The sequence below is a fragment of the Zalophus californianus genome, chromosome 8, assembly GCF_009762305.2.
Source record: "Zalophus californianus isolate mZalCal1 chromosome 8, mZalCal1.pri.v2, whole genome shotgun sequence".
Lineage (NCBI taxonomy): Eukaryota > Metazoa > Chordata > Mammalia > Carnivora > Otariidae > Zalophus > Zalophus californianus.
In genome coordinates this window covers 113,939,951-113,967,822 of record NC_045602.1, presented here as the reverse complement: position 1 = coordinate 113,967,822, position 27,872 = coordinate 113,939,951, and the positions used below count along the sequence as shown (strand labels likewise).

Below are 27,872 nucleotides of genomic sequence, written 5' to 3'. Positions count from 1 at the left end.
ACCTGACTGACCCACATCCCGTTAAATGGAAGTACCGACCGCTCTTTAATTCATCTCCATCTCCTGTCATTACATACCTGCCTTCCCTCCAGCCTTCACACAGAGCCATTTTCAGGCTTCGTGTTGATGTTTCTTGGCCATTACTGACAGTACGTTTGTGCTCTCCTCCTTCCCTAGGCCTAATTTTCTAAATCTCATTCTATTTTACCTTCTTATTCATAATTATTTGTTCTTTCTATTGTTATTTACTTAGTATATTTATTATTTGTTATAATTGTTATGTTAATATAAATGTCCTCAGGAACCTCTGGAAAGAGGCAGGATACAAACTCTGTGACTTTGCGGAATGGTGCCTGAGGGTTTACATAAACCTAACCTCCTTGAAAAGAGGAGAGAAACACAAGGATGATCTTCTCACCCTATATCGGGCCTCTGGACGAATCATCATGGACATTCTTGCGTGTTGGCTCAACGGTCTCTTATATCCCACAGCTGAGACTGGCCGCTTCATCATCTGCTGATTCCTGGAAATGGACTGCAGTGGTTAAAGCCCTGGCTGGAGTGTGTTCCGCAGTCCCAGGATCGTCCTGTGGAACCAGCTCTCAGAAGACACTGAGCCTATTTAACTAGAACCTAAACCTAGTAACTCCCTGGACTGAGGGCTGCCTTGCAAATGGGGCAGGAACTGCTTATATTTTCTGTTTGAGTTGCGTTCTGATTCGAATGTGAACATCATACAGCTCTTAAATTGAAAAGGATCAGAGTCATCATCCCATTCTTAGGTGGCAGGCGTGAAGCACAAATGTCAATATTCCCCATCCCCACATCCTTGGCAGACCCCAGACACAGACTGGAAGTCCTCCTCAACGCTGTGTCAGATTGCCATACAATATGACATCTATCTAGGTACTGCCCCTCCTTTGGCCTAGCATGCTTCACTTGACAGCTGAGGAAGCGCAAATGCAGGAACTTGGGAAAGGTCATGAATTCACTGTGATAGTCCCCCAATTCCTACCATACCCCTTGGGCCAAGTCCAGCTTTCCCACATTTTTCCCCTCCTCCCCACCTTAAAATCAATAGTGACTTACTCCAGTCTGGTTATAGGATGTAATTTCCAATGATCTTCCTCTTCATCAAAGAAGGATCTATTCATAATTTTACTTTTTTCTTCCAGAGGGATAAAGTTTTCTATAATAAGATGCCTGTAAGAGCACACACATGAGTGAACACAGGTGGACAAAGAAGACAGCTGGGGCACAGGCTATCCTACACACGGAGTCATCACGTAAGAGTCAGGCCGCTCAGCAAACACTTAGCGGGCAGGCACTGTGGGCCGACCACCAGGCAGAGAGTTAGGGTACACACAGGAATGACACTTGGTCGCCTGAGACAGAGAGGTAATGGTGTGGCCCTCTTAGATATGACAGGTGGCAATGGTGGGCTGCCCTAGGACTCTAGGGAGGTCACTTCTGCCCAAGGAGAAGCAGCTTGAGGAGGAGAACGGAGTGAAGAAAAGTGGCCATGCCTGGACTATATCAGAGTGAAAATGCGCTAACTGAAGTGTCTCTTAGAGGGCCACTGGTACTGCCAACCCAGCGCATCAACTTCCAAAATGCTGAAAACAGATTAGAAGGTAAACGGTCTTCTTCCCATGGATCGATGCCCAAGCTAGAAAACTTCCCACTCTAATCACCAGGACAAAGAGCAAGACTGAGTGGATTTCAGTCCCTTAGAGCACTGAGAATAAAGACCATTCCTGAGAAGAGTCTCAGTCTGAGAAGTGCTGGGGAACATGGCGAACAATGAAACTGGAACCCACTGGATTGTGTCTCTCCATGGTGACTACTGTCCCCTGCCACATCTCTGCATTCACGCTTTCAAAACCTCAGGACAGAACAATGTCAACGGGGTGTTAACGTGGGAAAGACACACAACAAATACCACAGACGTGTAGGGTACTGACCGTGAGAAAGAGGCTGACTCACTGTTCATTCAAAAGATATAAATAAGAGATATAACAATGAAAATGGCTTCCCTAGGGAAAAAATATTTCAGAGAGATGAAACTTTCTACTTATTTTGTTTGAAACATTTAAGAAATTATTTTTATGACATATATTTGTTTTTTTCTGATTTTAAAAGTCCTATTTACAGTAGGAAATGTGAAAAATACAACTACATATAATTTCACTATCCAGAGATAGCTATTATTAATATTTCGACATTTTGTTTTGATTTTTTTTCTAGGTGTACATACCTAGAAAGAGGACACATTTAATTATAAGGGCTCCTTCCAAATTTAAAACTTGGTCATTAAAAGAATCCCTCTGAAGAGCTCTTTAAAGAAAAATTCCAGCTAGGGGTGCCTGGCTGGCTCAATCTGTAGAGCATGAGACTCTTGATCTCAGGGTTGTGAGTGCAAGCCTCACACTGGGTGTGGAAATTACTTAAAAAAGAAAAGAAAAGAAAAGAAAAATCTCAGTGAATGTTGTAGAAGGACTGATAGAGAAAAACAGTATTTTGCAACCCCTAATGAAATAATAATTTCAGACAAATTATTGTTGGTTGAAACCATTAACTCAGTCATTCTGAAGCCAGGCTACACGTTAATATTACTTACAGAGTTCTGAAAAATATCTTGCCCAGACCTCATGAGAGACCATGTGTTCACAGAACCAGCAGGAGCAACAACTAGAATTTGTTAGAAATGTTAAATTCTCAGGCTCCATCCCAGATGAACTGAATCAGACTCTCTGGTATGAGAACCAGCAATCTGTACTTAATATGCCCTTCAGATGATTTGGTGCCTGCTAAAGCTGAAGGACCAATAAGTCAAAATCTTCGGGGTGGGGCCTTTTTAAAACTCCTTATATGATTTCCGTGTGCAGCCAAGGTTGAGAACTAGTGCTTCAGAACTAGCTTTCAGTTAAAATCCAGACTGTGAGATATTTCTACAGGCTGTCCTGGCTTTTCAGTAAGTCAACTGCAAAAAAAGTTTTTAAAAGAAAAAGGGATTGCTCCATATTAAAATAAGCTGAAGAGAAATAATAACCAAATGCAATATGTGGTCTTTATCTGGATATTAATATGAGCAAACCCATAAAATCTGAATATGGGTAAGGCCTGAGATAATACTAAGGAACAACATTAGTTTTGTTAGGTCGAAAGATATCATTGTGTATACAAAAATCAACTGTAATTCTACACACTAGCAATAAACATTCTGAAAATAAAATTAAGAAAAACAATTCCATATACAATAGCAAAAAAAAACAACAAACAACTTAGGTATACATTTAACAAAAGAAGTGCAAAGACTTGTCTATTGAAAACCACAAAACATTCTTGACAGAAATTAAAGATCTAAATAAATAAAAAGACATCCCACGTTAATGGATCAAAACACTTAACTGTTAAGATGACAGTACTCTCCAAATGGATCTCTAAAGTCAACACAATCCCTATCAAAATCCCAGCTGGCTTTTTCACAGAAATTGACAAGATGATCTTAAAATGTATACAGAAATGTAAGAAACTCCATATAGCCAAAAACAATCTTGAAAAAGAACAACAAAGTTGGAGGACTCATACTTCCTCATTTCAAGACTTACTACACAGCTATAGTAGTCAAGACAGTGTGGTATTGGCATAAAGACAAGCAAATAGATCAATGGAACAATATTGAGAGTTCAGAAATAAACCCTTCCATTTATGATCAACAAGGGCGCAAAGACAACGAGAGAAGACCCTTTCAACAAATGGTGCTGCGACAACTGGATATCCACATGCAAAAGAATGCACTTGGAACCCTACCACAGACCATATATAAAAATTTACTCAAAATGAATCATAGATCTAAATGTAAGACCTCAAACTTTAAGACTCTAAGATGACCTAAGGGAATTGAAAACATAAGTCCACAATAAAACTTGTACACAAATGTTCACAACAGTATTGTTCAGATTAGCTAAAAAATAGAAACAACCCAAAGGTCTATCAACTGATGAATGGATACATAAAATGCGGTATAGTCATATGATACAATATTATTCAACCATAAAAAAAGAATGAATTATTGATATGTGCTACATGTATTACCCTTGAAAACACTACACTAAGTGAAAGAAGCCAGCCACCAATGGCCACATTATTCCATTATAAACTGATATGTAATATCCAGAATAGGAAAATTTAGATACAATACCAAAAGTTTAAACAAAAGAAAATATAGATAAATTGGACTATATCAGAATTAAAATCCTTTGTGCTGCAAACAAAATGCCATAAAGAAAGTGAAAAGACAACCCATAGAATGCGAGAAGATATCTGCAAATCACATATCTGATAAGAGACTTGTCTCTAGAATACAGAAAGAACTCTTACAACACAATAATAAAAAGACCCAATAAACTACCCAATTTTAAAATGGGCAGAGGATTTGAACAGACATTTCTCCAAAGAAGATATGCAAATGGTCAGAGCACATAAAAAGACATTCTATCATTAGTCATTAGAGAAATGCAAATCAAAACCACAATGAGATACTACTTCACACCCATTAGGATGGCTATAATAAAAAGGACAGACAGTTACAAGTGTCAACAGGATGTGGAAAAATTGGTGGTGGAAATGTAAAATGATACAGCCATTCTGGAAAACAGTTTGGCAATTCCTCCAAAAGTCAAACACAGAGTTACCATATGACCTAAGCAATTCCACTCCTAGGTATATATCCCGGAGAAATGAAAACACATTCATCTAAAAACTTGTACATGAACGTTCATAGCAGCATTATCCGTAATAGCCAAGGACTGGAAACAACCCAAATGTCCATCAACTGATAAATGAATAAAATGTGTGGTATATCCATAAAATCCAGTATCATTCAGCCATAAAAAAGAATGAAGTCCTGACATGTTACAACATGGACGATCCTTGGAAGCATCATGTTAAGCGAAAGAAACCAGTCACAGAGGGCCACATATCGTAAGATTCCACTTATATGAAATGTCCAGAACAGACAAATTTACAGAGACAGAAAGTAGGTTAGTAGGTACTTAGGGCTGAAGGGTGGCGGGTAATAAGGAATGACTGCTAACTAGTACAGGGTTTCCTTGCGGGGGTGGACAGGGAGACACAAAAAAATGTTCTAAAATCAGATGGCAGTAGCAGCGCCTGGGTGTCTCAGTCAGTTAAACCTCTGCCTTCAGCTCAGGTCATGATTCCAGGGTCCTGAGATCAAGTCCCGCATTGAGCTCCTTGCTCAGCAGGTAGTCTGCTTCTCCTTCCCTCTGCCTGCCACTCCCCCTGCTTGTGCTCTTGTGCTCTCTCTCTCTGTCAAATTAATAAAATCTTTAAAAAATAAAAAATAATTAAAAAAAATCAGATTGTGGTGATGGTTTTATAACCCTGTAAATACATATTTTTAAAACTGACTTGTATACTTTATTCATTCATTTATTTATTTATTTAGGGGGCGGGGAGAGGCAGAGGGAGAAAGAATCTTAAGCAGGCTCCATGCCCAGTGGGGAGCCTGACATAGGGCTCGGGCTTACAACCCTGAGATTACAACCTGAGCTGAAAGCAAGAGTTGGATGCTTAACCAACTGAGCCACCCAGGTGCCCACAGACTTGTATACTAATTTATATAGGTGAATTGTGGGGCGCCTGGGTGGCTCAGTCGTTAAGCGTCTGCCTTCGGCTCAGGTCATGATCCCAGAGCCCTGGGATCGAGCCCCGCATCAGGCTCCCTGCTTGGCGGGAAGCCTGCTTCTCCCTCTCCCACTCCCCCTGCTTGTGTTCCCTCTCTCGCTGACTCTGTCTGTCTGAAATGGATGAATAAAATCTTTTAAAAAATAAAAAAATAAATAAATAAGTAAAAATAAATAGGTGAATTGTATGGTATGTAAATTATACCTCAGTAAGGCATGTTTTAAAACAGCATTAGGATCATGTATGTGAGTATGCAGGAATGAGATAACATGAGGTTAACATTACATGAGATTTTAGGGGTGCCTGGGTGGCTCAGTCAGTTAAACGTCTGCCTTCGGCTCAGGTTGTGATCCCAGGGTCCTGGGATCGAGCCCCGCATCAGGTTCCCTGCTCAGCGGGGAGTCTGCTTGTCCCTCTCCCTCTGCCTGCCACTCTGCCTACTTATGCTCTCTATCTCTGTGTCAAATAAATAAATAAAATCTTTAAAAAAAAAAATTACATGAGATTTTAGAATATTTCTATGAAAGATAAATGACAAAAGGTTGTTTATCAATGAATCTGGGTGGTGGGCATTTGGATGTTCATTATACCTTTCAGAAAATTCTAGTTAATAATAGATTCCCTCTTATCAATAGAGGCTGGAGCCTTTAAAAACTTCAAGCAAGTAGGGTGGAAGGAAATTTGGAGATCATCTGGTGAAGTCATTCACCTAACAGATGGGACCCAGAGACAGAAAGTGACTTTCTCAAGAATAAACAAAAAACAGACAAGGTGGGGAGTAGGCAGGGGCCCTGTCTTTAGAGACCTATTTCTTACTCAACAAACCACCACCTGGCAAGTGGCTGGGGGTGCCATGAAAGGTCCAGAACTTACTTCAGTTTCAGCTCCCTTGTGAGCTCGTTCTGAGTCTGTTCCAGCTCCTGACGCTCCTTGATGTGCTCTTCTTGGAGGTCATGGATCTCTGCCTTCACCGCCTGAAGCTTGGAGAAGAGCTGGAACCGAGGGGAAAGGCAGGTGAGGAGGGGAGCCCTCCAAACAACAGAGTTCTTCCCTTCCCCCAAGTCTCAAGACACCTCTGCCTGGCCTCATTCCTTTATACCTTCTTGAGTTTTTTGGTCTTGATGTCCACCTCTTGCTGCAATGAGCTGTACGTCTCTTTAAGTTCCAAGGTCTCCTCGTCTCTGCTTTCCATCTGTTGCTGGATTTCTCTTTCTCGACGTTTCTGAGCAACATCACATAATTCATCGCATAATTCATCACACAGTTCATCAGAGACAATGTCTGTACAAGAATACAGAGCTGGGTGCTCCAGACCAAAGTCTCCCACTAGGAAGGGGCTGAACACCCTGTTTTCATTCCCTCTGAAGAATCTAATACAAGAGATATTTGCTCTGTAGCATTGGTGCACCTTATCCCACCCTCTTCTCCTCAAAAGGGAATGAAAAGTTACCTGCTCTGCAATTTCCTGCCGTTTCTGCTCCAGGATTTTCTGTTGTTCATTTGTATGATCTACTATATTTTTTCCTCCAACAAGCAGCTTACTCTCCATGGCCTGAGTGAGAAAAAAGTAGAATCCATCTCGTGAATGATCTCCCTCAGAACATACCTCCTCATAGGGCAGCCTGTAAAACATAATGAGCTTAGGACTGAGCCAAAGGAGTGAACTCTGGGGGAAAACAGATTGTGCACAGCAGCGTCCTTACCATCACCAGGCTGGGACTGAGGTGGCTCCACTGGGGCTTTACCTTAGAAACACTGAAGACACAGCTTCCCCAGCCATATAGGAATTTCAGCTTTCTTAAAAAAAAAAATTTTTTTTTTGTTTGTATGTACAAAGTATTGACCTTACTTAAAACATACTGAGTACCTCCCACGTGCTAGGTACTAGGAATGCAACTGAATATGAATCACACAGCTGAAGACTCCACTGTGGACCACAGACAAATAAGCAGGCTCTTATGCTACAGAGTCAGACACCATCATAAGGAAAAGACAGAGAAATAATGAATAATGGGAGAGGCATACGGGAGGGGAGAGGATTCAGGCTTTTGGAGGGAATCAAGGAAAGCTTCCTGTCTCAAGAGTGCTGAAGTAAAAATAGGAATTAGCTAAGAAAAAAAAAAATGCAGTGGTGCCTGGGTGGCTCAGTCGGGTAAGCATTCAACTCATGATGTCGGCTCAGGTCATGATCTCAGGGTCGTGAGATTGAGCCCCACATCAGGCTCAGCGCTGAGTGTGCAGTCTACTTGAGATTCTCTCTCTCCTTCTCCCTCTGCCCCTCCCCCTGCTCACACAAGCCCTCCCTCTCTAATAAATAAATAAAATCTTAAAAGAAAAAAACATTGTGTGTGAGAGGGTAGGATAGGAAGTGGTGCTACATGAAGTTGGCAAAGCAATCAGGGGTCAGTTCAAAAACATCAAAGCCCTGTTAAGGGGAAACTAAAGTTGATCTGAGAACCGCAGGAATCGTACTGACTGTTCTTTGAGCATAAGGGTACACAGTCAGATTTGTGCTTTAGAAACATTCTTCACCCACCATAGGAAGGATGACTGGAAAAGGGAAGGCCAGGCAGAAGGAGACCAGCCAAGAGGCTGTTTTGAGGATTCAGGCCTGCGCTAGGGCAGTAATGGCGGGAGACAGCAAAGTGGATGGGTCCAAGAGATCCAGTCCAATGGCGCAGGATTCAGAGGCCTTGGGACTGACTGGGCGGTAAGTGAGAGGGAGGCATAGCTAGCAGGGATAACTCCTAGGGGTCTGGCTTGACTGCAAAGAGGAAGGCAGGAAAAGAAAGAAAGAAAGAAAAGAAAAGGAAGGCAGGAACACGTTCTGGGTGGCCATGGCCATCTCTGGAAATGTCCAGTAGGCAGAGACTATCAGGCTTGAATGTTAGGAGACAGCTCTGGGCTGGCTATAATAGATGGGACACCTTGAGCATTTAGATGGTGGCTAAAGCCATGGGAATGATTTGCACCTGAAAAGCACAGAATCCAAAAACTCCACGACCTTGCTTTTGAGAAACTTATGAACATGAATAGTAGCCCTGTTGCCATCTTTCAGTGAGCCCTTGGGCCCATTTCCTCTTCTCTCAAAATGAAGTGGTTGGACTGGATTACTAACCAGCCCCCACCCCACCCCCACACACACACTCTTTCCAGTTGTAAAATATTTTTGTCCTATGATTTTACAGCACCCAGAGATTTCGAGAGACAGAAGTAATATCATTCTCCCATAAACAAAACATCTAAGAGATTCAGTGACCTTGAGGTAATATTGAGTCTTGCCACACCTGACCTCTGAGAGTTGCCCAAATAACCCAGGTTGTTTAGAGAGTCTAGGTGTTCCTGGGCTTGAATAATAGATGTGATCCTAAAAACCAGCATGCTCATCAAACAGGGGCACACTCCATTACACTTTAAGTGCAGGAATGTGGAGGGGTGAAGTGGCGTCTGACGTTCAGGAATCCCAGAGTAAGCTCCTCCCTGAAACAAAGTGACCTCCTAACTGTGTTGTATAGGACTCCATTTGCACATCAGGTCTTGAAAGCTCTGGAACGGACCCCTGCCTCTGAAGTAAAATAGAACCCAGCTCTGTGAAAGGGCGGCCATGAAGCCACAGATAAAGCACAGCTTCATACAGTGGGGAAAGTGGAGGCGAGAAAGAGATCACTGGTCATTTCTAAATTAATAAACAAGGATACGTTTGAGCGTCGAAATCAGTTTTCATAAATTCACTAAGAAAGAACCCAACACCTCAGAGCCGTTCTGGCTGGTGGGCAGGCAGCGGTCATCCCCAGATTGCCAGGACTAGCTCTGTCCTCTCCTCTGCCAGTAAAGGCCTATGGCAGCCCAGAGTCCAGGCACCTGATGGAATAGTACACTGGCACCAGAAAGAAAATACACAGGAGTCTCCATGCTCTAGAATGCTAGTCAGCCACTGACTCACAGGGGTTGGAGGCTGAGGGAGGAGGCTGACTACAAGGGAGTATTTGTGGGCAATGGAACTGTTCTGTATCTTGTATGGTTGGGGCACTGCATATTAAAACCACAATGAGGGGCGCCTGGGTGGCTCAGTTGGGTAAGCGTCCGACTCTTGATCTCAGCGCAGGTCTTGTTCTCAGGGTCATGAGTTCAAGCCCCGAGTTGGGCTCCACGCTAGGCATGGAGCCTACTTGAAAACAAACAGACAAACAAACAAACAAAACCCACAATGAGATACCACTTTATATACATCAGGCATATGAAAATTAAAGCGGATAGTCCTAAGTGCTGGTAAGAACGAGGAGCAACCAGAGTTCATATGTGCTGGTAGAAGCTTCACTTCATATGGCCACCTCCGAAAACAACTTGTGATTATCTAGTAAAATTGGGGCTGCACATACCCGAGGACCTGATGGCGCCAGGTAAGAAATTCTTGCTCATCCATGTTCTCCTGGAGCCAAGTACAAAAACGTACGTAGCAAAAAATGGAAACAACCCACTATCCGGAGGATGGAATGCCACTCACTTCTCAGAGCAGTAATAAAGAATGAATCACAGCTGCAAGCATCAACCTAGGCAAATCTCATTACATAAGGCTGGGCAAGTAAAAGCAAACTGCAGCAGTGGGATTCCATTTATACAAAGGTACAAAATTATGTGGAGCTATCTTTTTTTTTAGAGGTATATACGTATATGAGAAAACCGTAAAGCAAAGTCAGGAAACAATAAACACCAAATTCAAAACAAGGGCTAGCTCTGGGGGAGGGGGACACAAAGCTTGTAAAGATATGGATTACGTTCTATTTCTCACACTGGCCGTGGGGCCCGTGGGTGTCCATTTTATTGCTGCTTTTCATACCGTGCACACATGTAATAATTATTCTTCCTAGGAGTTCAATATAAACTTGAAGAAATGGTTTTAATTTCAGTTCAACAAATGTTTCCTGGACACTGGATCCCATGGGGCTGTTGGGAATGTAAAACTGAAAGGGACATCATCCATCATTGTCATTTTTTGGATAAAATGGAAAGCACTGAGAGAACAAAGGCCCGAGGAAGGCCGTGGTACCTTGATTTTGGCGCCCAGCATCTCGGCGGCGTCCTTCTCCCGCCGCAGGTCCTCCATCTTCTTCTCCTTCTCCTTCAGCAACCTCATCTTCTCCTCTGCAACCAAGCTGTGGTCCTCTACAATGGCCCGCTTCTCAATCTCCAGTTTTTCTTGCTGTTCCCGCCAGTAATCATCCTTATCATCCCCTTCCTCCTCACCCTCTTCTCCCTCCTCCTCCTCCTCCTCCCCGCCCCCACCACTGCCGCCACCTTCCCTCCGCTTCTCTCGCCTCTTCCTCCTGCCAATGGATCGTTTTTCCAGCTGGGCCTTGAGCCGGGCAATCTCTTCCTGGAATTCTCGAAGGAGGGCATCTTTAGGGTCCTCATTGACCCTTGGCTTGTTCTTAATGTTTTTGGCACGGTTGGCATATCTCAGAGTGGTCAGAGTCTCTTCTACATTGTACGAGGCAGGGCCCACGTTGGCTACCATCACAGTTTTAGCATTGCCACCCAGAGAATCTTGGAGGAGCCTGGTCAGCTTTGAGTCCCGATATGGAATGTGAGTGCTTTTGCCGTCCACCAGGGCAGAGATGACGTTACCTAAGGCTGAAAGGGACAGGTTGATCTTGGTGGCCTCCTTCAGTCTTTCTCCTTGTGCACCGGTCTTGGCTTGCCGTTCGCTGCCAGCAAGATCCACCAGGTTCAATTTCCCTACACGGATATGGTTTTCTCCATCAAGGCCCACCTCACTGCACTCAATGGTGATTACAAAAATCGCATGAGAGCGCGAACTGTGCTCGTTCATGTTGGTAGCACCGACAGAGCGGTTCTGGTTCCCCACGTTCATCACGTGCTCTATTTCCTTCACGCTCTTGGTGACAAAGGAAGACAGGTCTTTCACGTACACGCCAGTGTCAGGCCTCTCTTTGAGCTCTAGCCTTTTGGTCTGATCCTTTGAGAGCAGATCTCGGATCTCCTCCTGGTAGATCTCCAAGTAAGAAGCCCTGACCAGGTACTGTTGATTCTGGGACCGAGAGATATGGGTGAAGATGTGGTCAAATGAGTTAGGGATGACCCCTCTTTTCTCAGGATCACCACGGACTCCTTCCATCGTGTAGGTTTTCCCAGTCCCGGTTTGTCCATAGGCAAAAATCGTCCCATTGAAACCCTGCAAGACGGAGTCCACGAGCGGTCGGAATGTCTCATCGTAGAGTTCAAACTGCTTGGCATTCCAGTCATAGACTGCATCAAAGGTGAAGGTCTTGGGCATTTCATTGGCCACTCCTTTGGGGTTCTTCACTGACACCTGCCCCAGCTTCACATCCACATCCACCACCTTATCATATGAAGCAGCCTTTTCCTTGCCATTCATGGGCCGACAGCGAACCACCACCCTGACTGACTCCGAGCTTTTTAACTTTGACATGATGAACTCTGACCGGGTCAACCTTGAGCGCTGTGAATCCAAAATGTCTCAGGATGCTAAGGTCCTAGAAAAAAAGCAAAAGTAAGTAAGGACAGCACAGTTGTCACTGAAGGCTGCTCAACAGCACCCGACACACCCATGTCACCTTCGTCTGTCCGACCTTCTGACGGCTACATTAAATCCCTGTAGTGCACGCTGTACCTCTTCACAGGGTCTTAACGAGCTTCAGTGGGGACAGTACAGCCTTTAGTCCCCGGTAGTGTGGACGGACCTGTCTTCCCTTTAACTGATACTCTATCTTATACTCCAGGTTGCGGCAGCTAGAAACCTTTAAAAAGCCCGGATAATCTTCTGTCCTGTTGAACTACTAAAACCTCTGCAGAGAGCAATTTGAAACTATCAATACCTTTTGACGTAGCAGTTGTTATTTCTAAGAACTTACCCCACAGATACAAGGATATTCCGTTGTGGCATCATTTGTGGTAGCAACAGACTGAGGAGGCTGATTGAATAAATCAAGTATATATGTAATAACACATATACAGCAGAATCCTGGGCAGTTACTGAAAAGAACGTGCTAATCTAAATGTAAGCGTGTACTAAGACGCAGTGCTAAGTGAAAAAAGTAGATGAGTACAGTGAACACGGTGTGTAAGCAGGTGGGTCTATGCACTCGTGTTTATGTTTGATATGCAAAACAATATTCTTAGAAGTATGCATATCAAAGTGGTAACGGTGGCAGCCTCAGCAGGGGAACTGTGGGCCCAGAGGACTCTCAGGTCAAGAGAGAGAGAAAAAACTTCACTTCATGCTCGTTTGTACTGTTTGAATTTCCTATCTTGTGCCAATAATACTCTTCCATTCTAAAATCATAAACTATGGCTTATGCAAAATGTATGCAAATAAATGATGTGGTGTAATACGTTACATAGAAAGCACTTATTCAACCAATAAATGGAATACAATTTGAATGCAAATAAAAAAATAGGTGTTAAAATATTTTTTTTAAGTAGGAACGCCTGGGTGGTGTAGTAGGTTAAGTGTCTGACTCTTGGTTTCAGTTCAGGTTGTGGTCTCAGGGTCGTGAGATCAAGCCTCGCGTGGAGCTCCGTGCTCAGCACGGAGTCTGCTTGAGACTCTCTCTCCTCTCCCTCTGCCCCTCCCCACCTCTAAAATAAACAAATAAATCTTAAAAAAAAATTTTTTTTCAGTAAAAACAAAAAAGAGAACTTCATTTGGTGCCAGAAAACTCAGGGAGCAGAAGAAAGGATGATTAAATGGGTTCTTTGGGAAGGGGTAGCAAGCAAGCAGATCAGAGTGAAGAAGTACATATGAGGACCCCAAATTCCTAAAAACCTCCGTGTGGGGTGGTTTTGGCTTTTCTTTTAAGTAGGTGATTCTCCTGCTTCTTGATTCAGTGACCTCTTCAGTGACAGGTCCCTCTCCCTCACATGTTCTCCAGCTGCCCAGGTCCCCCCCCACAAGGCAAGTATTATTAGATTTTTAATCTTCCTGAGCTAGTTTATGCATAGCAAGCAAATATGTAATAATACATACTTACCCCTCTTTTTTAACACAAGCGTAGAATGTTATACACAGTAATAACACAGTGTCCTGCACCTTGCTTTTCCTCACTAAACCACATATCTTGGCATTTGTTCCCTCAATAAATATACAGCTGCCTTATTCTTTATGACAGCAGCAAAATATCCCACTGCATGGAAGCATCATAATTTATTTAACCACAATCCTAGCACTTAAGCTGTTTCTGATATTTTACTGTGAAAAAACTAGGCCCACATCCTTTCACGTGTGGGAAAGTGTATCTGTAAGATAAATTTCTAAAAACGTACTGCTGGCGCACTGGATATATGCATTTGTAATTTTAATAGACACTTAGGACAGTGCTAACAATTTCTTTTTAGTTGTGAGGGTGACCTATTCCCTGCCAACAAAGAAGCGGGAGAACGTGAGGCAGTGACGGGCCAGTCTATGGCTTATGTACTGGACGTTAATAAATACAGAGTCAATATGTTCTCCCATTAAGCTTTTATAAAAAATTCTGCTGCTGTTAAGTACATGGAAACATGAAAAGTTATTTTTTATACTTTCTAGTCGTTACATGTAATAAAACAATGCGTAGAATGAAGAGCTAGAAGACCTCTAACCCATTTTCTATAAAATTGGTAAAACAGGGAGAATTCTCCTTCTTTATGGATGATTGTGAGACTAAGGGGTACTTACAAAGGTGGAAGTACGTTAAGAACTAACATAAAGCTGGATTAAAATAAACTGATACAGATTCATCCAAAACCCTCGTCAAGGGGCGCCTGGGTGGCTCAGTCGTTAAGCGTCTGCCTTCGGCTTGGGTCGTGATCCCAGGGTCCTGGGATCGAGCCCCGCATCGGGCTCCCTGCTCCGCGGGAAGCCTGCTTCTCCCTCTCCCACTCCCCCTGCTTGTGTTCCCTCTCTCGCTGTGTCTCTCTCTGTCAAATAAATAAAATCTTTAAAAAATAAATAAATAAATAAATACTAAGAACAAATAATGCATTTACAAAAAAAAAAACAAACCCTCGTCAAAGGGTCATTCCAGAGATTACTGGTGAGCCCTAACTTTTATTCTCTTGTTCAGTTTGTAGTCATCACCCTAAAAAACAAAATCAGATTAAACTAATCAATGTTCAATTAGTAGTGAAGCTCAAGGGGTACCTGGGTGGCTCAGTCGGTGAAGCTTCTGCCTTCAACTCAGGTCATGATCCCAGGGTCCTGGGATCGAGCCCCGCATCAGGCTCTCTGCTCAGCCTGCTTCTGCCTCTCCCTCTACTGCTCCCCCTACTTGTTGTGCTCGTTCACTCTCTCTCTCTCTCAAATAAATAAATAAAATCTTAAAAACAAAAAAAAAAGTGAAGCTCAAGCCATTTAAGGAAAACCATGTAAAAGACAGTCCCTCCCTCATTCCCCACCTTCTATATGCTACTACAGTTTTGCCTAATGAGAAGAAAGAACTAGATGTTAGAATGGCCAGTCTGCTTACCACGTCTCCCTTTCTCTTCCAAGGCAATGGCCCCCAAGCTACCACTGCAGCGTTACCCGTGAGTGTCTCTACCTCCATGTCGGTAGAGACCTGCAAAAGCTGTCCAGGTGCCAAGCTCAAACCCCCGCCCCCTGAGCCTCCTGTGGGGAGGCCTCTGCTGCAGCTCATGGGATGGTTTACACAAGGTCCTAGACTCAAGTAAGAAACGTAAGGGGTGGGGGTGGGGAGGCGCCTGGCTGGCTCAGCCAGGGAAGCCTGCTACGCTCTGGATCTCAGGGTCATGAGTTCGAGCCCCACATTGGGTGATTACTTAAATAAAACTTAAAAACAACAACAACGTGGGGGGTTAAGTGGAGAATGTGTCAGTGGAGAGACCAATTGTTCTGCATTGCATATCCCTGAAGAGGCAGAGCCGTCCAGCTTTTACCTATCAAAACAATGTGGCCCCAAGCTTTTTTTTTTTTTAAAAAGCCTGCAGCAGGGTGACCTTGATGTTCAGCTGCTTGTGTTAGAGCACCGTCTATTTTTTGAGCGCTCCAAAACAATAAAAACAAAGGAATGATAATGACCTACAATCATGTTTAAAATGTTTTAAAAAGAAGGAATTCCCAAAGCCTGCGTCCCCTTAATTAAATCTCAACTCAGAACACAGAACACCATTTCTTTTCAGAACCCACTGAGCTCGACTGAACTAGTCATCTATTATTGACGTAGTACTTCAGGAAGATGGGCTAATTTAATTTCCTGCCACCAGGGCTTAAAAACTTGCTCTGGGTCCTCCTCAAAGGAGAGGGTTTTCTTGGAAGGATGCCCTGACACTCTTTCTTTATTACCTTCCTTACTCTCCTTCTAGCCGGTCTAATTACAGTGATAAATCTTTAAAGGAACTCACAGCATTGCCAGGAAAGAAGCAACCACAGGTCAGCAGCTCGTCACCTTCATCCTGAATACCTTTTCTGTTAGAACTTGTCATTCTAACATTAACAACCACAGTTTGAACGGCCACTACACATGAAAAACTGAGTTTCTCCCCCAACTTCACTTCTTTTGTCCACTGAGGAAGTCAGTTACACATTTCTCATGGCAATGACACTCCTCCAGATCCTTCTCCAGCTCTTCTATCTGGATTAATGCACCCTCACCTTTGCTAGCTGTCACGGAGTCTTACCTCAAATTCTAGAACTAGGTGTGGATTGGATTCTCACTATGGGCTTCCTATAAAGATTCTAGGACAGAGGTCACAAACTGGTCACATTCTACCTGAAGCATTTTATTTGGACCATGTTATTTGTTAAAAAAAAAAAAAAGCCTCAGCAATTTCACTTCTATGTATGTGTATGTCCTAGTGAAAAACCTTTGCACATGTACACAAGGAGACATGGACAGGGATGCTTCCTGCAGCATGTTAAAACAGAAAAATGGGAAACAACCTAAACATCTATTTTCAGGGGAACTGAAAATATAACATATGGTGTAATCATATAGACACCATACTATTCAGTAGGTAAAAGGAATCCATTAGAGCAGGGGTCAGCCAACTATAGCCCATGGGCCAAATCTAGCCCACAACCTGTTTTTTTGTAAATAAAATTTTATTGGAACACAGCCATACCCCCTTGTTTACGTATTATGTACGGCTGCATTAGCTATAAAATAGCAGGGTTGAGTAGCTGTAACAGAGACAGGCTGGCTCACAAAACCTAAAATATTTACTGCCTGATCTTTTACAGAAAAAGTCTGCCAACCCCGAATTAGACTTATATATATTTACATGGATAAATAAACAAGTTGAGTGAAAGAGCAAGTGCAGAGTGATAATTATGATTAAAAATTTATAAGACAATATGGTGCTCATGGAGTTGCATTTATTTATATGTAAGTAGTAAAAAATGGGATAGAAAGATATACAACAACTTATGATAGCAGCTGCCCAAATTGGGCAGGGTGAGAGGTAGAGAATGGGATTAAAACTGGGAAGGATATTTCAATTTCATCTGTAATACTTTATCATTTATCTTAAAAAAAAAACAGGGCACTGGGCTGGCTCAGTTGGTGGAGTGAGCAACTCTTGATCTCAGGGGTTGTGAGTTAGAGCCCCACATTGGGAGTTAAGTACACTTAAATAAAACAAAACAAAACAAAAAAAATGGGAAATGAGGCTTGAAGAAAATAAGAGACTATGTTAACAGCTGTAAATCCTGATTGTTTCTCATATTATTCTCTGAATGTTTAAAATCTTCTCAAAAAAAAAAAAAAACCCCACCAATTTCACATTTTAAAAAAAAAAAAAAAACAGGTCTTCTGCTTCTCTTGAAGAATGGGAGAATCTGACAGCCCCTGGCCCGTGCCCTAACTGGCAGCAATGGGAGCTGAGAAAGCTGCCTCTTTGGAGGACCTGCCCTCTCCAATCCTCCCCAACCCCGCTCCCTACTGTCTCACTCTCAGCATGCTTTGCCCATTTGTACTTCCTGCCTGGCTCCTATAGGCATCTCTGTCTATAATCAAATTCATGTACACATGATCTGATTAGAAAGGTCTGCCATGCTAGCCCATCTTTTTAAATGACATTTACCAAGGTTCTGTAATGACATGGAAAATGTTTATCATAAATGAAAAAGCAGTTTACAAAACTGAATGCATGCAATCACAATTATATAAGACACATCAAAACATCAACAGTGGTCCATTTTGGGTGATGGGACTAGAGGTGATTTCCCCTGCTTCCTCAACATTCCTATTATTTTCCAAATATTCTTTAATGAGTATGTGGTATCTTCAAATGGGAAAAAAATAAAGGTCTGGCAATTTACCAGAAACAGGCCTGCAAGGAGGAGCAATCTGCAGATACACAGAGTGCACACTAATGCATCTTTAATCAATGCATTCCAACGCAGTGTCCTCTAAGATCAGACCAGGCAACCACCTGCCAACTGCCCGGCCTGGAGTTCAGGGACTCAGAGTATCTGGAAGACAGCTGAAGCCACAGATCACATGGGCTATCCGAAAAAACATTCAACTCTCAGGCAAGAAGATAAAGCAACTCCCTATTAAGTAGCCCAAAACAACTCCCGTGCAAGTTTCTCTCGGGGAAGTGGCTGCTTCTACTCTGTATCCACCTCAACACCATCAACACCACTCTCTCACAACCACTGCTAAGTGTTTTGAAGTACCAGGGCTCCTTGTCTGCAATCCCTGAACCACCCCAAGAGAGCAAGTCCAATTCTGGGCCTCTGGTTCCCATAATGGCCAGTGATCACAATGGGAGTTACACAATTTTCAAAGCAGGATTATTCAGCTCTTGTTGAAAAATAACATCACTGCCCTGAAGAAGTTTTATTTATTTATTTTTTAAAGATTTTATTTATTTATTTGACAGAGAGAGACACAGTGAGAGAGGGAACACAAGCAGGGGAAAGGGAGAAGGCAGGCTTCCCGTGGAGCAGGGAGCCCGATATGGGGCTCGATCCCAGGACCCTGGGACCATGACCTGTGCAGAAGGCAGACGCTTAACGACTGAGCCACCCAGGCACCCCCTGCAGAACTTTTAAAAGGACACTGGATTTGTGTTGAGGGAACAGTTCTATATCTGCTTATATATGCATAAAATATATTTGAAGGGATATTCATGAGTCAGAAAACAACACTGGTTGCCTATAGGGAAAGAGCCGTATGATGAGAGCCAGGAGTAGGAGGGAGACTTTGCATGTCTGCCCTTTAGATCTCTTGAGTTTTAAATCGTGGAAGTATATTGTGTGGTCAGAAAAATAAAATTAGGGGAAAAGGAGATGGAAAATTTTTGTGAAATTAATTAGTAAACTAATATCCAGGTGTTAAAACTCATTCTTTTCTTCTTTTCATCTATCTAGTTTCATTGGCCACCATGAATATAAGGTAATAAAAATGTTTTGGGATGCCTGGCTGGCTCAGTCGGTGGAGCGTGTGACTCTTGGTCTCAGAGTGGTGAGTATGAGCCCCATGCTGGGTGTAGAGATTACTTATAAAAATAAATAAATAACTATTTTTTTTAAAAAAAGGAAAAAAAATGTTTTAATTGATGAACAAAGGGTCCTAGAAGTAAAAGTACTTATCTCAACTTTCTGGTGAAGTGTCACAAAAGAGCTTCCATGAGGTCTGCAGTAATGGCATCTTTAACATTCTAATGTCATTGTAGCTTGTCATGTAGCTTCAGCCCTAAAGGCATTTAGCGCAAAGATGTCAAAATACCAGACTAATAAACTAAATATAGTCTGTTGTTATTACAGGCAATGTTTATAGCCAGATAGTTGTATGAACTATCTAAAAACTTTTAAACTGTTCCTTACAGTACATATGAGAGCCACAGCTTCTCAAACTGGCATCGAGTAATCAAGAGTGGAGTAATCAATATCTTGAATCAATCAATCATTTCATTGAAATGTAATACTCAAAATGTTATAATGCCTTGAAACAGCAACTCCATTTCTTGGAATTATTTTAAGGATATCATTTAAGGACATCAGTAACTGAATATATGTGCAAGATGTACATGTTTATAATTATTACAGTACCATCTCTGACCACCTAAATACTCATCAATAAAGGATTGGTTATGACACATCTCTATAACAGGAAATTATGCAGTCATTAAAATGGCAATACCCCTCCAGGTATTTACTTATAGGAAGATGTTCATGACATTTTGCTGATGCAGGCTACCAAATAGAAGAGTTATTACGATGTAATTTATGTTTACATGTGTATGAGCACATGTGCAGAGAAAGATGTGAGGGAAACAGTGTAAAGTCATGGTTAAAAGCATGAGCTTTAGTGTTCAACAGGACAGGGTTTGAATTTCTACACTGCCACTTAGCTACAAAACTTTGAGAAAGTTACATAAGTCATAGTTTCTTACATAAAATGCAGTTAATAACACCTACCTTAAACAACTGTTCTATGGATTATATAAACTAATAAATGTTCAATGCTTAGCTTAGTGCAAGATGTGTAATGAACACTCAGGGAATGCAAGCAACACTGATCTCGGGAGTGAGCTTGCAAGTGATTTTTTTTTTTGCTTTCTTTGGCCTTTCAATAGGTGCATATATTTTGTTTCTTATAATCAAGTGGGAGAATGGCAACAAAGCTATTTCTTCTTTGGGGGAAAAATGTATAGCACCTTGATTTCAGGTTAAGTGTCTTAGGAAGACAGGCTACTTATCTGAAAAGAAACCTACAAAGGTCACATACAAGAAACGTGAACAAATAAATGCCTGCCCTGAATTCAAATCGGCGCCAGGCGTGCCCTATCATTTGATAACCCAAACAGGCAAACAAAGAAAGCATTTATCTAGGGGGAAAAAGAGGGAAAGAAATCCTTTTTTTTTTTTTTTTTTGGATCCAATTGTGAAGCATTCATAAAATATTCATAAAAATATATTCAAATCTAGAGGATACTTCTCATTAGAATCAGTGTGGATCTGGGGTTTTGTTGTATTCGATAGTCACAACTCATAGTTTATCAAGAGTTTAAATGTAGGGACACCTGGGTGGTTCAGTTGGTTAAGCATGTGCCTTTGGCTCAGGTCATGATCTCAGGGTCCTGGGATGGAGCCCCTCATCGGGCTCCTTGCTCAGCAGGGAGCCTGCTTCTCCCTCTCCCACTCTCCTTGCTGGCGTTTCCTGTCTCGCTCGCTCTCTGTCAAATAAATAAATAAAATCTTAAAAAAAAAGAAATTTTTTTAAAAAAGAGTTTAATGTATATTCCTCTTCTAATCCTCAAAATCACCTTAGGAGGCATAGGTATTAGCCTTATTTTAAAAATAAGAATGGGAGGTTCAGAGAAATTAATTTGCTCAAGGTCTCTCAGCAATTAAGTGGAACAGTCAGGATTCAAAACTAGGCCTATCTTATTTAAAGACCTACATATGAACTTATTCTGAACACACACACATATGTATGTGTACATGTGTGTATCAATATATGCATAGATTAAAACAAATCAAGTTATATAGGTAAGTATACAGTAAACAAGTAATCTTCCTCCTACCCCCTGGGGAGATATTCAGTGCATATGCAAGCATTAATGTATCTTTATTGCTCTCCCACCTTTCTTTCTTTTTTAAACTCAAGCGTAAGTATACTATGTACATTCTCCATCTTACTTTATAGATCTTTGAGGCAATTTCTGTGCCGTCTCCCCTTTTAAACAGCTGCCCAGATGTCATGGTGTGGTTGCTTTATAACGTATTTGATGGGGCACCTGACTGGCTGAGTCAGCAGAGCATGCAAGTCTTTGACCTCAGGGTCATGAGTTCTAACCCCACAGTGGGTATAGAGTTTACTTAAAAAAATAAAATAAAATAAACTTATAAAGTATTTGATTATTTAACTACTGAGGGATCTTCTCATGGTTTCTGGTCTTTTGCTACTGCAAACAATGCTGCAGTGAGTATCCTGAGCATAGACCTGTAACTACAGGTAGGAGTAAGAGCAGGATCCATTCCTAGAGGTGTAAAAGCTATACATGTTCCTTTTTTGACAGAGGGGGCCGTCTTACACCCCCCCCCCCCCGCTGTCTCACTAATTCCCCCACCACCAGCGCACCCTGTTGCCCACTCCAGCCCAACATACAGAACTTACGCTCTCAACCACCATGAGGCTACAAAGCTGGAAGAGCTTTCCTGCCAGGAACTTCTCATTGCATGTACTAATCCAGGAAAGAAACAAAGTTGTTTCCCTGCTAAAAATGTATACTCTGTTGATGTAAGACACTTAAATCAACCAAATATAACATTTGGCTCTTGACTGGGGCTCTTTTTGGATCTCGATTCATACGAATCAACTTATAAAATGTATGAGACAATCAAGAACATCTGAACACTGGATATTAGATGATGCTGAAGAATTATTACTTTTTTTTAGGTGTGAAAATGGTGTTCTTTAAAGGAAGTTCTTACTTTTAGGCATACACACAAAAGTGTTTTCAGATAAAGTTATGTGCTGTCTGGGATCACAATAAACCAGAGCGGGGCGGGGTGGATGGGAGGTTATTGGTAGAACAAAAGTGCCATGTGCTGATAACTGCTGGAGGTGGGTAATGGGTTTATGCTTCATTATACTATTTTTATGTATGGTTGGAATTTTCCAAAATGAAAAAAAAATGCCTTCTGACCAATGGCTTTTCTTTTTTTCTACTTTTAAGAAATTTTTAATTGTGGGGGTGCCTAGGTGGCCCAGTCAGTTAAGTATCTGCCTTCAGCTCAGGTCATGATCCCAGGGTCCTGGGATCAAGCCCTGGGTCAAGGTCCCCGCTCAGTGGGAGGCCTGCTTCTCCCTCTCCCTCTGCCTGCCACTCCCCCTGCTTGTGTGCTCTCTTTCTGTCAAATAAATAAATAAATCTTTAAAAAAAAAAAGAAATTTTTAATTGTGGTTAAAAAAAAAACCACTTACATAAAATGTACCCTCTTAACCATTTTTAAGTGTACGCAGTTCAGCAGGTGTCAATTACATCCACATTGTTGTGTAACAGATCTCTAGAACTTTTTCATCTTGCCAAACTGAAACTCTACCTATCAAACAAAAACTCCCCATTTCCCCCCTTCCCCAGCCCCTGGAAACCACCACTCCACCTCCGTGTTGTAGCACGTGACAAGACTGCCTTGTTTTTTAAGGCTAAATAATATCCTATTGTGCGTATAGGCCACATTTTTTTAATCTACTGATCTGTCCATGGACATTTGGACTACTTCCACCTCCTGGCTATTCTGAATAATGCTGTAGTGAACATGGGTGTGCTCAATGACTTTTTTTTTTTTTAAGATTTGTTTATTTGAGAGAGAGAGAGAGAGTGTGGTGCACCAGCAGAGGGAGGGGCAAAGGAAGAGGCAGAGAGCAAATCTCAAGCACACCAGGACCCCCGAGATCACGATCTGAGCTGAAATCAAGAGTCGGATGCTTAACCGATGGAGCCACTCAGGTGCCCCTCAATGACTTTTCATTGTAATCAGACTGTCTTTCAGCTGGGTAAAGAGCCACAGCAAAAATCTACATTTAAAAGAGGGAAGTGGCCTGGAATAAGGAGAGAGAGATTGAGGCACACCTGAGACTGAAACCCAGCCCTACATCCCAGCTCCGGGGCTCTGCACAGGTTCCTTCACTGCTCACAGCCTATCTGCTGTCTGTAAAATGGGAAGACCGCCAATACCCTGCTGGCTGCTTGGGGCTGTGTAAGGATCAGAGACAAGCATTACAGTGCCTGGCCCGAAGGAGGTGCTTCTGCCCTGACCCAATTTAGAGGACAAAAGTCCTGAGATGGCAATAGGGAAGTAACATGGCACACCAAGTTAATAAGTGGCAAAATACACAGAAACCGGGTCTACCTGACTCCAAAGTTCATGGCCTTTTTTCTACACCAGCCCGAGATATCAGTCATCGGGTTGTCTCTTCACATTTTTTTACCATTTCCAGGCATCACCTGTACTATTATTTACTCAAGGTTTTTCCTTAAGTCTACTTTCTTTTAACCCCAATTTTTTTCCTAAGATTTTATTTATTCATTTGAGACACAGAGATACACAGAGAGAGAGAGAGAACATGAGCAGGGGGAGAGGCAAAGGGAGAGGGAGAAGGGGCTCTGGACTAAGCAGAGAGCCTGACGCAGGGCTCAATCCCAGGACCCTGGGATCATGACCTGAGCCAAAGGCAGACGCTTAACCATTTGAGCCACCCAGGTGCCCCTAACCCAAATTTATTTTTTAAAAGAAACTTTATATCACTGACATGAATAGAAAACCAGTATCACTTGCTGTAAATAGAAGGTAACTATGAAAATAAATATAAGGACACACAACAATGTTACTCAATTCTAGCTAGATTCTGCAGCTTCCCTAAGAGCTGAGGTCTGATCTCTCTTGGTGAGAAAGCCAGCTTAGCAAGTGTTAAGAAACAGACAGGAACCAAACAAATATTCTTCTAGACATACTTAGAAGAAACAAATGAGCTTAAAAGGGAATAATGCTCAGCGCACCTGGGTGGGTGCAGTCGGTTAAGCGTGCGTCCGTCCCTCCGTCCCTCCGACTCTTGGGTTTCGCCTCAGGTCATGATCTCAAGGTCCTGAGATTGAGCCCTGCTTGGGCTCCGTGCTCCATGCCGAGCGTGGAGTCGGCTTAGAGTTTCTCTCTCCCTTTCCCTCTGCCCCTCCCTCCCCTCAAATAAATAAATAAATCTTTAAAAAAAAAGGGGGGAATAACGCTCACCATGCCATTCAATGTAATTCAGGATGTTGTATTTGAGTGCCACCGAAAATCTTCTCCTGTTCCACCTAGTTTAACTCTGCAGAATCTAACTCCATCTAGATCCCCCAAATCAAAATCCCATTTTATCAAAATTTCTGGTGATTCGTGTGTACATTAATGTTGGAGAGGCTCTGCCTACATATGCTACCTCTATAGTAAACAGTTCCCAAAGTCGATGAAGCAGAATTTCCTATAAATTACAGGATTTATTTCAGTAATATGATGAGGGAAATATTTTTTAAAAAACCCTCTCCAAAAGTCCACCAGTACTGTCATGGTTCATTGTCCAGTTCCACAATGGTATGTGTGCTCTCATAGCTCACACAGTGCACAAACCTGACAGTTATGTAGAGCATTTCTGGTTAATGTCACCAACCAACAGCCTGTTCAGGGAATGGAGGGTTGAAATAGGCCCATGTTCTGGGTCTTAAACATTGGGAATTCTGTATCAAAAAGAAAAGTGGATTAAGGAGAAGCAACAAAGAAGACTGAGAAAAATTATTCAAAAATCCTTATGGTATGTGAATTATATCTCAATAAAGCTGGAGTTTTAAAAAATTATTTTAGACGCTCCTAATAAAATTTTAAGAAGGAAACGTACACTTCTCCTTTAGAACTTTTTCAAGTTCTAACTTTCCCCAAAGGATTTATTTAGAATTGTTCTCTTATGAGGCTGAGAGAGAAGCAGAGATGTTCATTAGAGCACTATATGTGATTATAAAAAGCTGGAAACAAACGCCTAATGCTAGGGAGAGTTTACCATAAACATGGAAACAGGGTTACGAAGTTAAATGAACATATCCAAATGGAAAATGAAAAGTCTGCTTTGAGTACATTTATCTAAAAATATACCTGCAAGTAGACAAGTGTGTTGAAATTGAGATAGGATACCATTTTCACATTTGCCACCAAATTGTAATAATGTCTGCTTTTGCAACTTTATTTAGACACTGCCTTGTTAAAAACATTATCGAAGGAGGCTGCCTTTATAATTAAAAATTTTTAACAATTAAATCATCTTGTTTAAAGAAATTGTCAGAAATGCAGACAAAGGTTTATGCAAAGACAATCAAGATGTTCTCTGTAGCATTATTTATAATATTTAATATTGAAACTAGCTTAAATGACAACAGTAGGGGAAATAGGTAACTGTACATCCAAGAGAAAAAATATATTTAGGATATATTTGCCTTTGGATAGTAAAATGTTACAGTGATTAGTTCTGGGTGGTAGGATTTAAAGGGAATCTTTTAAAGCACTTTTTTTAAAGATTTTATTTATTTATTTATTTGAGAGAGAGAAACAGCATGAGAGGGGAGAGGGTCAGAGGGAGAAGCAGGCTCCCTGCTGAGCCGGGAGCCCGATGTGGGACTCGATCCCAGGACTCCGGGATCATGACCTGAGCCGAAGGCAGTCGCTTAACCAACTGAGCCACCCAGGCACCCTAAAAGCATTTTTTTAAAGATTTTATTTTTAAGTGATCTCCATACCCAACATGGGGCTCAAACTCACAACCCTGAGATCAAGAGTTGCACGCTCCACTGACTGAGCCAGCCAGGCACCCCAAAGTGAATCTTAATCCTTTTTTTTTTTTTTTTAAGATTTTATTTATTTATTTGACACACAGAGAGAGACAGTGAGAGAGGGAATACAAGCAGGGGGAGTTGGAGAGGGAGAAGAAGGCTTCCCGCGGAGCAGAGAGCCTAATGCAGTGGTCGATCATGACCTGAGCCGAAGGCGATGCTTAACGACTGAGCCGCCCAGGTGCCCCTCTTATTTAATCTTTTCAGGACTTTCCTCATTTTTCCTCAACAGAAATTCATTATTTTTATAATGAGGAAAAAAATTCTATTAAAAAATGCTGGGAAATACACAAATAATTAATTTAAAATGCTGGCAATTGAAGAAATAAGGAAAGAAAAACACGATATATTTCTTAGGCTAGAATCTGACTCGTTACTGCAGATCTTGCAAAACCAGTAACTATTTCCACCAAGAACTATCTTCTTGCGGTTATCTTAAGTAACCCGAACTGATATTTCATCTCACCTGAATGGAATCTTTTGTGATTTACTAGCTAGATTTTTTTTGCTTAGGTTAGTGAAATGTGTTATAAAGTAATGATTACTGCAATCCACTATACCAGGGAAACCGTGCTATGAGCTTTTAGTTTCTATTTACTTTATTCCCACACAAAAGCCCCAAAGCAAGCAGTTCCTGGAACCACTGCTGAAGGTGATATGAAGGACCCCAGAGTAGGTAAGAGCATGTCATGTCTCAACTCCCAACAATCTCCTACAGTTTCTAGTTCCCTTGGACCCGCTTCCATTTATACACCGTGCTCAAATATGACAAAATGCAAGTGCTGCAAATATCCTGCCAAAAACTTTAAAAATAAAACCACACCCACCACAATTATCACTGGGTGCTCTCTAATGCAAACCCTGATTTAAATAAATCAGCATACTAAAGATAGATCTGCCTGTGTGTGAAGAGCTCAACGCCTGCTGTGTGACAAAGTGAGGAGACACAATGTGTCACCATGACTAATTGAGCCTTAAACATGAACATGCCGAGCTGCAGTGCAGATGTGACGCTGATAAGATGAGCTGATTGCAATCAATGATCTCTGGCTGCCAAGAAATATGCTCGAAAAGCCCCACCCTAGAAGGTCTGGGAGAAAGCCCAGCATGAAGTCACCAAGGAAGAAGAAAATACCACTTGACTCCCCACTCAGTCTTCCAGGCAGGGCTGGAAGAGCCTTAGAAGGCTGTCCAGGTCCTTATTTTGTGTATACAGAAACTGAGGGCCAGAGAGGTTGAGTTACTTACCCCAGATCATACAGCAAGTGGCACAATTGCTGCTAAAATTCTTGCCCCAACCGCCCAGATCCTACCTCTTTTCACACCAGAATTTCCTGTGATGGCACACCCTGACCAAGAAATCTTTTTAAGACTCTGGGGAGATCAGGAAATGTTGAAAGGAAAATAATGAGCCCACGGGGCAGAGAGGGAAAACTGAGGCACCACAAAACTGAATCCTTCGCAGGCAGTCAGTGGGGGGTAGGGACCTGGGCTGCCCTCTTCTCAGCCGTACAGATGTTATCACCACCATCAAGAAACAGTGTAGGGCCAAATGACTCAGTACAAGCTCACAGTTCCCACCCAAGTCAGCTGTTTTGGCCTTGAGTGTTGGGCTGCTAAGAAGTGTGAGAGGTGGCTTATCTTATAACTTGGATATCTGTTTACTGACTATCGGTCAAGTGATTGACATCCAAGTTCAGTTAAAATAGCTCAAGGGTTTTGCCCCTGATTTCCTCAAACATTCTTTGAAGTCACTTTTTCATCAGCATTTGACATTGGTTACCCAGGAACAGAAGAGAAGGGATCTCGACAAGACAGCA

General features: G+C 42.0%; 1 protein-coding gene across 5 annotated transcripts in view; it reads right to left on the bottom strand.

The window, feature by feature from the left end:
* The window catches only part of KIF3B (kinesin family member 3B), a 59,421-nt gene that overhangs the window by 6,434 nt on the left and 25,115 nt on the right, over nt 1–27,872 (bottom strand). For 4 of the 5 annotated variants that reach the window (XM_027624248.2, XM_027624246.2, XM_027624245.2 and 1 more), the window contains 6 exons: nt 10,760–12,227; nt 7,163–7,264; nt 6,812–6,934; nt 6,586–6,704; nt 1,090–1,203; nt 419–524 (listed from right to left, as the gene is read on the bottom strand). In XM_027624248.2, the coding sequence (XP_027480049.1) occupies nt 419–524; nt 1,090–1,203; nt 6,586–6,704; nt 6,812–6,934; nt 7,163–7,264; nt 10,760–12,163 (1,968 nt within the window). In that variant the 5' untranslated portion in view covers nt 12,164–12,227. Of the gene's footprint in view, nt 1–418; nt 525–1,089; nt 1,204–6,585; nt 6,705–6,811; nt 6,935–7,162; nt 7,265–10,759; nt 12,228–16,089; nt 16,303–27,872 lie in introns of those variants that run through there. The other variant, XM_027624249.2, reaches the window with a different exon arrangement.